The sequence below is a fragment of the Bos taurus genome, chromosome 5, assembly GCF_002263795.3.
Source record: "Bos taurus isolate L1 Dominette 01449 registration number 42190680 breed Hereford chromosome 5, ARS-UCD2.0, whole genome shotgun sequence".
Classification (NCBI taxonomy): Eukaryota; Metazoa; Chordata; class Mammalia; order Artiodactyla; family Bovidae; genus Bos; species Bos taurus.
Genome location: NC_037332.1, coordinates 30,372,944 through 30,386,667, shown reverse-complemented (window position 1 = coordinate 30,386,667; position 13,724 = coordinate 30,372,944). Strand labels below are relative to the sequence as shown.

Below are 13,724 nucleotides of genomic sequence, written 5' to 3'. Positions count from 1 at the left end.
AATAGAGGGGAAACAGTGGAAACATTGTCAGACTTTGTTTTTTTGGGCTCCAAAATCACTGCAGATGGTGACTGCAGCCATGAAATTAAAAGACGCATACTCCTTGGAAGGAAAGTTATGACCAACCTAGACAGCATATTAAAAAGCAGAGATATTACTTTGCCAACAAAGGTCCATCTAGTCAAAGCTATGGTTTTTCCAGTGGTCATGTATGGATGTGAGAGTTGGACTGTGAAGAAAGCTGAGCGCTGAAGAATTGATGCTTTTGAACTGTGGTGTTGGAGAAGACTCTTGAGAGTCCCTTGGACTGCAAGGAGATCCAGTCAGTCCATTCTAAAGGAGATCAGTCCTGAGTGTTTATTGGAAGGACTGATGCTAAAGCTGAAACTCCAGTACTTCGGCCACCTCATGGGAAGAGTTGACTTATTGGAAAAGACTGTGATGCTGGGAGGGATTGAGGGCAGGAGGAGAAGGGGACGACAGAGGATGAGACGGTTGGATGGCATCACTGACTCGATGGACATGAGTTTGAGTGAACTCCGGGAGTTGGTCATGGACAGGGAGGCCTGGCGTGCTGCGATTCATGGGATCGCAAAGAGTCGAACACGACTGAGTGACTGAACTGAACTGAATATTCCATTGTATATGTGTACCACAACTTCTTTATCCATTCATCTGTCAGTGGACATCTAGGTTGCTTTCATGTCCTAACTATTGTTAATAGTGCTGCAGTCAACAGTGGGGTGCATGTGTCTTTGTCAGTTATGGTTTCCTCAGAGTATATGTCCAATAGTGGAATTGTTGGGTCATATGGTAGTTTTATTCCTAGTTTTTTAAGGGATCTCCACACTATTCTCCATAGTGGCTGTTATCAATTTGTATTCCCATCAACAGTGCAAGAGGGTTTCCTTTTCTCCATATCCTCTCCAACATTTATTGTTTGTGGATTGTTTGATGATGGCTGTTCTGACCAGTGTTGGTGATAACCTCATTGTAGTTTTGATTTGCATTTCTCTAATAATGTGCAGTGTTGAGCATCTTTTCATGTGTTTATTAGCCATCTGTGGATACAGAATTCTTACTTGACTATTTTCTTTCAGCATTTTGAATATGTTATTTCATTGCCTTCTGGCCTCCCTTGTTTCTGATGAGAAGTTAGCCAGTAGTTAAATCTTTGTGTCCCTGTAAAATGATACTCCCAAGATTTTCTGTTTTGGGCTTTCGTCAGTTTTACTATATATCTAGGTATGGATTTCTGTGTTTCTGTTGTCATGGTTCATTTAGCTTCTTAAAGTGTAGATTAATTGTAAAGTCAGTTTGTATAGTTTTTGGTCACTGTTTCTGTATCCTTTCCACTTCTGGAATTCGTAATTCATGTATGTTGGTACATTTGACATTGTTCCACAGGTCTTTAAGGCTATGTTTGTTTTTCTTTATTCTTTTCTCTCTTTTCAGATTAGATCATTTCTGTTACTCTTTCTTCAGGTTTATTTTTTATTCTGCTTCAGTGTTCAACTCTGGGGTTTTGTTTGGTCTTTTTTATAATTATTATTTGTTGTTGAGATTTTCTATTTGTTTAAGACATTGTTCTTATAATTTTCCTTAGTCTTTTAAAACACTTTGAAGTCTGTGTTTGCTAAGGCTGGCATTGGGCCTACTCAGAGATATTTTCAATCACATGGGGTCTTTTTTTCCCTTCTGTTTGGGTCACACTTTCTTGGCATTTTTACATCTTACAAATTTTTGTTGGAACTGTGGACATTTTGCATAATATATTGTAGCAGTTTTGGATTCTGATTTTTCTCCCTTTTGAGGGTTGTTGTTGCTTTGTTATTATTGTTGTTTTTAAAGTAACTTGCCTGAGCTAAATCTGTGGAATTTTTCTGTGTGGTGTGTGACTGCTGATACCTGCTCAGTTTTTTGTTATTTTAATTTCTGTTTTAATTTTTGTGTTTGGCTTCCTGGAGTGGCACCTGCATCTGCATTGCTTAGTGGTCAGTCAATGATTGGTCGAAGATTGTGCTAGATAGTGTGCTAGCTATTGAGCTAAATACCGAGTAAGACTTCTACTTTCTGCTGATCTTTATCTGTTTGAGGAAGCTCCTTCAAAGTTCAGGCCATTTCAAAGTCTGCCCTAACTTTTACCTTCCACCAGGCCCTTTTCTGTCTTTTCTGCCTGTGTGTGCAGGCTCCTGGTGTGTGAATGTGTAGACATATATCGAGGTCCCTTATAGTTTCTTCTCCAGATTTCCTTTTTTAATTTCTGACTAGTTTGCTGCCCCATTGTTTGCACTATGACGGTGACCTCAGGATATCGGAGCTCTTGGTCTTGCTTTTCTCTTTGCCCCCAGTAATGCAAACTCTTATTGACAATGCAGATAGGATAGGCATGAGCTTTTTCTGTACTTTGCTTTAAGTAAAGTCACCCTTCTTTGTCAGTGAAGCTGCTGGTTTTTACCACCTTGGTAGAACCAACTTCCCCACTGACCTCTGGGGATGGGAGTACTTTAGCTAGTAATGCCATAGATTCCCTCTGTTCTCGCCCTGAGTTCAGCAGTTTCTTATGAATAACTGCAGAGAAGGAAACATTCGAGAAAAAGCCTAAAGGAGGTGAGGAAGTATTCCATGTAGCTATCTAGGGGAAGGACATTGGTGGCAGAGGCAACACCTTAAGGGCCTTAAGTTGAGAACATATCTGAGTCCAGGTTCGATGCACGATACTGGATGCTTGGGGCTAGTGCACTGGGACGACCCAGAGGGATGGTATGGGGAGGGAGGAGGGAGGAGGGTTCAGGATGGGGAACACATGTATACCTGTGGCGGATTCATTTTGATATTTGGCAAAACTAATACAATTTTGTAAAGTTTAAAAATAAAATAAAATTAAAATAAATAAATAAATAAATAAAATGGACAATAAAGAGGCCAATGTGGCTGGTATAGAATACTTGAGAGGAAGAGTAGCAGGATGTGAGGTCAGAGAGGAAAAGGGTGCATGCGGACAGGGTGTTAGAGCAGATAAGACCTTTTAGGCCACTCTGAGGGCTCTGGCTTTTACTTTGAATGAAATGAGGAGCTGCTGGAGGGCTTTGAACGGCATAGTTGGGACATAATGTCTTATAATTTTAAAATACCTATGTGAAACAGAAGCTAGAGAGTGGCAGAATAGCAGACTCAGGATGCCAGCTAGGAGACTATTATAGTCTTGATTATAGCAATGCAGGTGAGAAATGATTGTGTCTTGGACAAAAGTGGTTGCAAGTGGAGATGGTCAGAAGTGGGCCAGTTCTGGTATATGTAAAAGGTAGAACAGAGAGGATTTCTTCTGATGGATTGGTAGTGGGGAGGGAATGATACTGATGCTTCTTTCAAAGGAATTTTCCTGTATTTCATCTGTGAATGTTTTTTCTGTTCCCTTTATTGAGTCCTCTGTTTTTGGAGTTTATTATATTGACTCTAATTATCCTTAGATTGGATCATTTTTATCTTCTAATTGCTCTAACTTCTTTTATGTTTTTATTATTATTATTATTATTTTTCTGAAAGCCATCCCATTTCTCCATCCCATTCATTCTGTTTTCATTTGAATCTGTTCTGTTTCTGATACCTTATTAAATCTGTAATTGTGGTATTTTGTTTTTCAGATTTCCTTAGCTTTGCAGTCATCTTTCTTTTCATTCTATTTATCCTTATTCATTCTTTCATTTATTTCCTAGCTCTTATTTTACTTAATCTAAATTCTTATTTAAAGTATTCAAGTAAGTATTTAATGAAAAATCTTTGATTTGGGGGGTTATATTGTTTCCCAGGTTTAGTTCTTCATCTGCTATCTGCTACATGGTAATTTATTTTCTCTCATTGTCTTTATCTTTTGTTACTGGAGATTTGATAGTTGCTGTGTCATTTTTATTGATTGCACATCGCAGGATCTCAGTTCCTCAATCAAGGATCAAACCCAGGCACGTGGCAATGAAAGCTGAGAGTGCTAACCACTGGACTGTCAGGGAATCCCCTAAGAGGCTGTTACTCTGAAGTCTTTATTTTATGTTTATCCTTTTTTTAAAACTTTATTTTATATTGGAGTATAGCCAGTTAACAACGTTGTGATAGTTTCGGGTGCAGAGCAGAGCGACTCTGAGAACAGGCTTTTTACTCTTGATGGATTTTTTTTTTTAACTTGTGACTTATCCCTTTTATTCTCCACACTGAAAAAATATTTCATGAAGTTTACTCTTATTTCCTTCTTGGGTTACATTTTGTAAATTTTTTTTTTTTTTTTCTATCAGGTTTCTAGGTATAAGAGTTCCATGACCCTCCTCATGCTTTCTTTACCCATAAATTTTGGACATGTATGTATTATATGTTTAGTAATAAGGCAGGAAAAAGGCATTTGTATCTTTGCAATTTATAAAAGCTTTCTGTAGTGTTGACTAATCCACATTCTGATGTTTCAGTTTTCCTTATTAAATTCCCTTTATTCTCTCCTTTTCCCTCTCACCCTCCTCCCAAATGTCTTGCAACTATATTTGAGCTGGGAAACCTGAGGAGGGGTTAGATAAAGGAAATTAATAGAGGAAGAGAAAAGACCCTTGATTTATATAGGAAGAGCAGGTGGTAAGAGAGATCTTAGGGAGTGATAGGAAGTAACTATTTTAGTTTGTGAAGTAGAGGTGGAGATAAGATTTTTGAGATAGACACAAGAAGAATAAGAAAACATGCTTTCCATAGTGGCTGTACTAGTTTGCATTCCCACCAACAGTGTAAGAGAGTTCCCTTTTCTCCACATCCTCTCCAGCATTTATTGCTTGTAGACTTTTGGATCGCAGCCATTCTGACTGGCGTGAAATGGTACCTCATAGTGGTTTTGATTTGCATTTCTCTGATAATGAGTGATGTTGAGCATCTTTTCATGTGTTTGTTAGCCATCTGTATATCTTCTTTGGAGAAATGTCTATTTAGTTCTTTGGCCCATTTTTTGATTGGGTCATTTATTTTTCTGGAACTGAGCTGTAGGAGTTGCTTGTATATTTTTGAGATTAGTTGTTTGTCAGTTGCTTCATTTGCTATTATTTTCTCCCATTCTGAAGGCTGTCTTTTCACCTTGCTTATAGTTTCCTTTGTTGTGCAGAAGCTTTTAAGTTTAATTAGGTCCCACCCATTGTTTATTTTTGCTTTTATTTCCAATATTCTGGGAGGTGGGTCATAGAGGATCCTGCTGTGATGTATGTCAGAGAGTGTTTTGCCTATGTTCTCCTCTAGGAGTTTTATAGTTTCTGGTCTTACGTTTAGATCTTTAATCCATTTTGAGTTTATTTTTGTGTATGGTGTTAAAAAGTGGTCTGGTTTCATTCTTTTACAAGTGGTTGACCAGTTTTCCCAGCACCACTTGTTAAAGAGATTGTCTTTAATCCATTGTATATTCTTGCCTCTTTTGTCAAAGATAAGGTGTCCATATGTGCGTGGATTTATCTCTGGGCTTTCTGGAGATTCCTTAAAAAACTGGAAATAGAACTGCCTTATGATCCAGCAATCCCACTGCTGGGCATACACACTGAGGAAACCAGAAGGGAAAGAGACACGTGTACCCCAATGTTCATAGCAGTACTGTTTATAATAGCTAGGACATGGAAGCAACCTAGATGTCCACCAGCAGATGAATGGATAAGCAAGCTGTGGTACATATACACAATGGAGTATTACTCAGCCATTAAAAAGAATACCTTTGAATCAGTTCTAATGAGGTGGATGAAACTGGAGCCTATTATACAGAGTGAAGTAAGCCAGAAAGAAAAACACCAATACAGTATCAGATCAGAGCAGTCACTCAGTTGTGTCCGACTCTTTGCAACCCCATGAACCACAGCACACCAGGCCTCCCTATCCATCACCAATTCCCGGAGTTCACTCAGACTCATGTCATTGAGTCAGTGATGCTATCCAGCCATCTCATCCTCTGTTGTCCCCTTCTCCTCCTGCCTCCAATCCCTCCCAGCATCAGAGTCTTTTCCAGTGAGTCAACTCTTCGCATGAGGTGGCCAAAGTACTGGAGTTTCAGCTTTAGCATCATTCCTTCCAAAGAAATCCCAGGGCTGATCTCCTTCAAAATGGACTGGTTGGATCTCCTTGCAGTCCAAGGGACTCTCAAGAGTCTTCTCCAACACTACAGTTCAAAAGCATCAATTCTTCGGCGCTCAGCCTTCTTCACAGTCCAACTCTCACATCCATACATGACCACTGGAAAAACCATAGCTTTGACTAGACGAACCTTTTTTGGCAAAGTAATATCTCTGCTTTTGAATATGCTATCTAGGTTGGTCATAACTTTCCTTCCAAGGAGTAAGCGTCTTTTAATTTCATGGCTGCAGTCACCATCTGCAGTGATTTTGGAACCCAGAAAAATAAAGTCTGACACTGTTTCCACTGTTTCCCCATCTATTTCCCATGAAGTGATGGGACCGGATGCCATGATCCTCATTTTCTGAATGTTGAGCTTTAAGCCAACTTTTTCACTCTCCTCTTTCACTTTCATCAAGAGGCTTTTTAGTTCTTCTTCACTTTCTGCCATAAGGGTGGTGTCATCTGCATATCTGAGGTTGTTGATATTTCTCCCGGCAATCTTGATTCCAGCTTGTGTTTCTTCCAGTCCAGTGTTTCTCATGATGTACTCTGCATATAAGTTAAATAAACAGGGTGACAATATAGAGCCTTGACGTACTCCTTTTCCTATTTGGAACCAGTCTGTTGTTCCATGTCCAGTTCTAACTGTTGCTTCCTGACCTGCATACAAATTTCTCAAGAGGCAGATTAGGTGTTCTGGTATTCCCATCTCATTCAGAATTTTCTACAGTTTATTGTGATCCACGCAGTCAAAGGCTTTGGCATAGTCAATAAAACAGAAATAGATGTTTTTCTGGAACTCTCTTGCTTTTTCCATGACCCAGCGGATGTTGGCAATTTGATCTCTGGTTCCTCTGCCTCTTCTAAAACCAGCTTGAACATCAGGAAGTTCACGGTTCACATATTGCTGAAGCCTGGCTTGGAGAATTTTAAGCATTACTTTACTAGAGTGTGAGATGAGTGCAATTGTGCGGTAGTTTGAGCATTCTTTGGCATTGCCTTTCTTTGGGATTGGAATGAAAAGTTACCTTTTCCAGTATACTAACGCATATTTATGGAATTTAGAAAGATGGTAACAATAACCCTGTATACGAGACAGCAAAAGAGACACTGATGTATAGAACAGTCTTTTGGACTCTGTGGGAGAGGGAGAGGATGGGATGATTTGGGAGAATGGCATTGAAATATGTATAATATCATATATGAAACGAGTCGCCAGTCCAGGTTCGATGCATGATACTGGATGCTTGGGGCTGGTGCACTGGGACGACCCAGAGGGATGGTATGGGGAGGGAGGAGGGAGGAGGGTTCAGGATGGGGAACACATGTATACCTGTGGCAGATTCATTTTGATATATGGCAAATCCAACACAATATTGTAAAGTTAAATAAAATAAAATTTAAAAATAAGTAAATAAATAAAATTCAAAAAACAAAACAAAACAAAAATCCAGCTTTTAGTTCTGAAAGAATTTGGCACTAATTAAAAAAAAAAAAGAAAAGAAAACATGCTTTCTGAACTGAGAAGATAGTTTGATTTATAAGATTAAAATTTTTTAAGGAGCAAATTATTGCTTTTTTAAAAAAAGGTTTACAATGATTTATTTTTTGAGAAACTTTAAAAAATTGAATTACAGTTGATTTACAATGTTGTATTAATTAAAATATTGCTTCTTACAACTGTATTCTTTCTAGAGTAGTTTTTTTTTTTTTAAACAAGTGAATACCCTGTTTTCTCTCTCTCTCTTTTTTTAAAATAATTTGTTTATATTTGATTGCACTGGGTCTTCTTGCTACATGCAAGCTTTCTCTAGTTGTGGAGAGTGGGGGTTGTCTTTGTTGAGGTGCATGGGCTTCTTATTGTAGCTTCTCTTGTTGCGGAGCACAGGCTCTAGGCACACAGGCTCAGTAGTTGCGGCTTGTGGGCTCAGTAGTTGTAGCTCGTGGGCTTTAGTTGCTCTGCAGCACATGGAATCTTCCTGGACCAGAGATTGAACCCATGTACCTGCATTGGCAGGCAAACTGTTACCCACTGTACCAACAGGGAAATCCTCGAGTAGTTTTCTTTTAATAACTAGTTTCATTTAGAAAAAGTATAAAATAAAGCATGTGGATATCTGTTAAAAATTTTGTATAGCTGTTACTGTCATAGTGAATACATGTGTATGTTTGTTTTCCCCCTAGAATCTCCCTGGAAAAAGAAACATGAATGTCTGCAATAATATTTCTTGACATGAATTTGATATGAGAGAAGAAAAGGAGATCGACGGCTAGTGAACAGGATTTCAAATAACCAGGATTTTATATTTATCACCTTCGGTCATCTCCTTTTAAATCAAAGACAACTACAGTCAGAACCAAGACAAGGCAAAATAATACTTTTCTTCTGCATTTTTTGAGACTAAAGAAACCTGAAATGTCTAGGAAACAAAACCAGAAGGGTAAGATTCCACGTGGGCATGAATTGTTAAAAGCATAGTTGTAGAGTCATGATCACCATTTCTATCTGTACATAGTTTTAAAAAACGTTCTCTTAATGTGTTTTGAGTGGTGTTATACTTTTGCTCACCTAGTGCAGTACTACTGATGGTTATAACTTATCTTTTAGTCATGACCACAGTTAATTTTAGAAGAGTATGGAACATTTGCAACATTATCTGTTGTCCCTTTAATGAGCTGAATATTAGATTATAGCTTTTTGTGTTACTAGTTTGGGAATTCATATAACAATTGCTTTTCTACTCTTATAAACTTATTAAATTATAATATAATTTCAGGAAATCCAAACAAATCTTGAAAGTGTACTTTTTGGAGGGTGAACATATGTTATAGAGGTAGGATATAACTTACTGCAGGATATTCTATATCATGTGAGTTGATGTTTCTTTGGAGATAGGAAATGAAACGAGTAACTGCTTCTAGTCACTGATTCTTCTTTAGCTTTCCTTCTGGGATTGTGACTCTAGCTTTTTGTGTAAAGTATAAATTGCAGAAAGTCAAGAAATATCAAAAATAGTTATATAAAGGAAAGGACAACAGAGACTACACATTTTCAGCTTTCCAAGAAGACCTGCGAAAATGTAAAGGGACAAATAGCACTTAAAACTGTCACACATACTGGAATATATTTGTTAAAAGAATGACCATAGCTATCCTAGATTTTTTTCCCCCTCATTTAGTTTAATTTTCAATTTAAAGTTGATATTCCTTAATTCAAAACAAAGCTATAGATCCAGGTCTCACATGCTAAATATGAAGGGAATGCTTAATTTTTTTTTAATTGAAGCATAGTTAGTGTACAATGTCACATTAGTGTCAGGTTCAGCAAAGTGATTCAGATGTGTATGTATACACATATGCACTGTTCTTTTCCATTATAAGTTATTATAAGATATTGAATATCGTTCCCTGTTGTTTACCTATTTTAGATATACTAGTGGGTATATGTTAATCCCAAACTCCTAATTTATCCCTCCCCACCATTGTCCCCTTTGGTAACCGTAAGTTTTGTTTACTAGGTATGTGAGTCTGTTTCTGTCTTATAAATAAGTTCATTTGTATCATTTTTTTTAGATTCCACATATAAGTGGTATCATATGATATTTGTTTTCCTCTGTTCACTTAATAGGATAATCTCTAGGTCCAAATCTATCCTTGCTGCTGCAAATTTCTTTCTTTTTTCTATGTCTGAGTGGTAGTACAGTGGCGGTGGGGGTGTGTGTGGGTATCACATCTTCTTTATGAGTTCGTTTGTTGATGGACATTTAAATTGAAGGAAGTTCTTTTAAACTTCTTAGTTTTGACTTGGCAAATCAAAAACCTCACTATAAGAAAACAATATACCAGAGCTGCTTGTGGTTTTGAAAGCTATAGTTTCATTGTATAGCAAACCTGTGTAAAGAATATCGGAGCTCTAAAGAATGGTTAGATTACTAAAGAAGCTGAACTCTTCAAGGGAGTGAGATTTATCAACTGAAAAGTTTTAAAAATTTCATCTAAAAAGTTTAGCATTTAATTTTTCCCAAAAAAGTAAACTTTAGCGGATTGCTTTGGCCTTTTAAAAACTAGAGTCTTTATTTCATCTCTGTGTTGTTCCACAGCTATAAAAAAGTATCATTGCTTTCTATAATTGGTGTCCAGTTACTATACAGTAAATGTAGATTTAGATCACATCATAGGCATTAAATGCTAACAAATTTCGACTAAACATAGCCTGTATATACACTTAATTGAAACAAAAGAAGCTTTTATGTCATTAGAACTTTCTCTGAAACAAATATATACTTATATATAACCTATATATATATTGGTTTTATATATATATATAAAACTATATATATATATATATATATATATATACACACACATGTTCAGATATTTGAACCAAAAAAATACAAAATACTTATAAAATTCTATCTCATTTAATTCATTTATATATTTAAAATTATATTGTTTTGGGTTTTCAGTTCAGTTCAGCTCAGTCGCTCAGTTGTATCCTACTCTTTGTGACCCCATGCACTGCAGCACACCAGGCCTCCCTGTCCATCACCAGCTCGCTGAGCTTACTCAAACTCGTGTCCATTGAGTCAGTGATGCCATCCAACCATCTCATCCTCTGTCGTCCCCTTCCCCTCCAGCTTTCAATCTTTCCCAGCATCAGGGTCTTTTCAAATGAGTTGGTTCTTTGCATCAGGTGGCCAAAGTATTGGAGTTTCAGCCTCAGCATCAGTCCTTCCAATGAATATTCAGGACTGATTTCCTTTAGGATGGACTGGTTGGACCTCCTTGCAGTGCAAGGGATTCTCAAGAGTCTTCACACCACAGTTCAAAACTATCAATTCTTCGGTGCTCAACTTTCTTTATAGTCCAACTCTCACATCTGTACATGACTATTGGAAAAGCCATAGCTTTGACTAGATAGACCTTTGTTGGCAAAGTAATGTCTCTGCTTTTTAATGTGCTGTCTAGGCTGGTCATAACTTTTCTTCCCAGGAGCAAGCGTCTTTTAATTTTAGTAGTCTAATAGTTATACTGACTTTATCAATTTAGTTATAATACATTAAAAAGATAGATACTATGGTAGTTTTTGTTCTCTTGAGACAACTCATTTATTAAGTGTCATTTTATAATGAGTTATGTTTTTATTCCACAGTAGACCACATTTCTATATTTTCCTGTATCCGTAACACTTGTGAATTTCTTAATGAAATATTTAGTGGAGTTAAACTTGTATGGCTTAAGTTAAGGTGAATTTTAATTACAACTATTGATTGCTCTAAGCCTTTTAGCCCAACACCTAGCAGAAGTAAATAAGATCAGTGCTTCTCAAACTGTGGTCTGTGAACTAAAGAAATACTTTAAAATGGAGAGTGTTTAGAAACTCTTCTATAGTGGTTTGACAGTGCTGTAACATCCAGACACTTTCAAGGCAGTTTTATTGAGGTATAATTTAAATACTATAAAACTCATCTGTTATAAATGTACAGTTTTATTACTTTTAGTAAAAAAAAAAATTTTTTTTTTTTTTTTTTTAAAATTTTGGCCATGCTGTGCAGCTTGCGGGATCTTAGTTCCCTGACCAGGGATTGATTGAACCCAGGTCCTCGGCAGTGAAAGTGCAGAGTCCTAACCACTGCATTGCTAGGGAATTCCCTGTTTTTAGTAAATGTATACAGTTGTGCAGCCATCACCACAATCCTATTTTAAAACACCTTCCTCAGCCCTAAAGGTATACTTAGTTACCTGTCTACAGTCAGTTCCTGCTTTCCCAGGCAAACATGCCTACTTTCTCTGTCTTCAGTTTTGCCTTTTCTAGAGATTTCTAATAAACAGAGTAATCCAGTATGGTTTTGTGTCTGGCTTCTTAATGCTGTTTTTGAGGTTCATTATTGTTTTTGAATGTATCCGTAGCTTGCCGCCTTTTACTGCTGAGTAGCGTTAAGGTTATAAAAAGTCGCAGAGTGTTTCTTTTACACTTTGCTACTCATGATACTTGTGTGACCAGAATTGTGGATGTTTCTCCCATATTGACCAATTCTCTCTGATACCAGCCAAGTGTCCCTACAATCCAATTCTATTCTGATACTATATTCTTGGAGTTCATGTTAGATCCCACAGGTTAAGGACTCAGTCCCCCAGACTGCTCCTGCTTCAGACACCAGTCCATGAGGATCAGGTTCCCAAGTTATCCACCCTCAGTCCATCTTGACTACAAATGGGTGGTTTCTACAACTCTCCTTCTCAGGTTCAGTAATTTGCTATAATGCTCACAGAAGTACAGAAGTAAGGGAAACCACTTACCTACTTTTACTGGTTTATATACATAGTTGCTAAATCGCTTCAGTTGTGTCCGACTCTGTGTGACCCCGTAGATGGCAGCCCGTGAGGCTCCCTCGTCCCTGGGATTCTCCAGGCAAGAACACTGGAGTGGGTTGCCATTTCCTTCTCCAGTGCATGAAAGTGAAAAGTGAAAGTGAAGTCGCTCAGTTGTGTCTGACTCTTAGTGACCCCATGGACAGTAGCCCACGAGGCTCCTCCATCCATGGGATTTTCCAGGCTAGAGTACTGGAGTGGGGTGCCATTGCCTTCTCCATATATACATAGTAGAGGATGTTATAAAGAATACAGATGAACAGCCAGATGAAGGGATATATAGGGTAAGATCTGGAAGGGTCCTCAGTGCAGGAACTTCCATCTCCATGAAGTTGAGGTGTACTACTCTTCCAGCACACTGATGCATTCACTAACCTGAAAGCTCTCTGAACCCCATACTTCACAGAATTTTTTTTCAAGGTTTTATCACATAAATATGATCAAGTATTAACCCTTACCTCTAATTCCTCTCCTTTCCCTTACCCAACAGATGGGAGTGAGGCTGAACATTCCAAGCCTCCAATCATGGGTTGATCTTTTTGGTGATAAAGCCCCCTTCCTGAAGCTCTCCAGGAGCCCACCAAATTGTTTGTTAGAACTAAACGTGTTCCTATCAACTAGGAAATTTCAGGGCATTTACAATCTCTATTAGGAACTGGAGTCGAATACCAAATATTAGAACAACGAGATGCTCCTAGCATCTTCATTGCTTAGGGAGTGATGAAGGTTTTAGGAGCATTAGCTGCAGTTAGGGATGAAGACCAAAATATTTATTTCTCATTATATTACAATATCACAGGTTATATCACATTTTGTCTTCCATTTACCAGGTACTTACTCATTTGGATTAGTTCCAGTTGTGGCTATTCTGAATAATTATAAATTATGAACATTTGCCTACAAGTCTTTGTGTAGACATATGTTTTTGTTTCTCTTGGGGACATACCTAGCAGCAGAATTGTTTAACTTTCAAAGAAATTACCATGCCAAACTGTTTTCCAAAGTGGCTGACCATTTTATAATCCCACCAGCAATAAAGTGTTGGTTTTGAATGCTTCTTGTCCTTGCTGACACTTGATATGGTATCATTTTCATTATAGCTATTTTTATAAATATAGCTATTTTTAACCTAGGTGTGTAAGGATATTTCATTCTGGTTTTGATTTGTACTTCCTTAATGTGGTTTCAATTGTACTTCCTTAATAGTCAGTGATGTTCACTGTTTCTTCATGTGA

General features: G+C 37.6%; 1 protein-coding gene across 7 annotated transcripts in view; it reads left to right on the top strand.

Annotated features, from left to right (window-relative positions):
- Window positions 1-13,724, top strand: part of SPATS2 (spermatogenesis associated serine rich 2) — a 152,999-nt gene that overhangs the window by 70,337 nt on the left and 68,938 nt on the right. For 5 of the 7 annotated variants that reach the window (XM_005206329.5, XM_024992228.2, XM_059886752.1 and 2 more), the window contains one exon: window positions 8,302-8,558. The exons of 1 other annotated variant lie outside the window; for it this stretch is intronic. In XM_005206329.5, coding sequence (XP_005206386.1) covers window positions 8,534-8,558 — 25 coding nt within the window. In that variant the 5' untranslated portion in view covers window positions 8,302-8,533. Of the gene's footprint in view, window positions 1-8,298; window positions 8,559-13,724 lie in introns of those variants that run through there. One more of the 7 variants, NM_001193175.1, reaches the window with a different exon arrangement.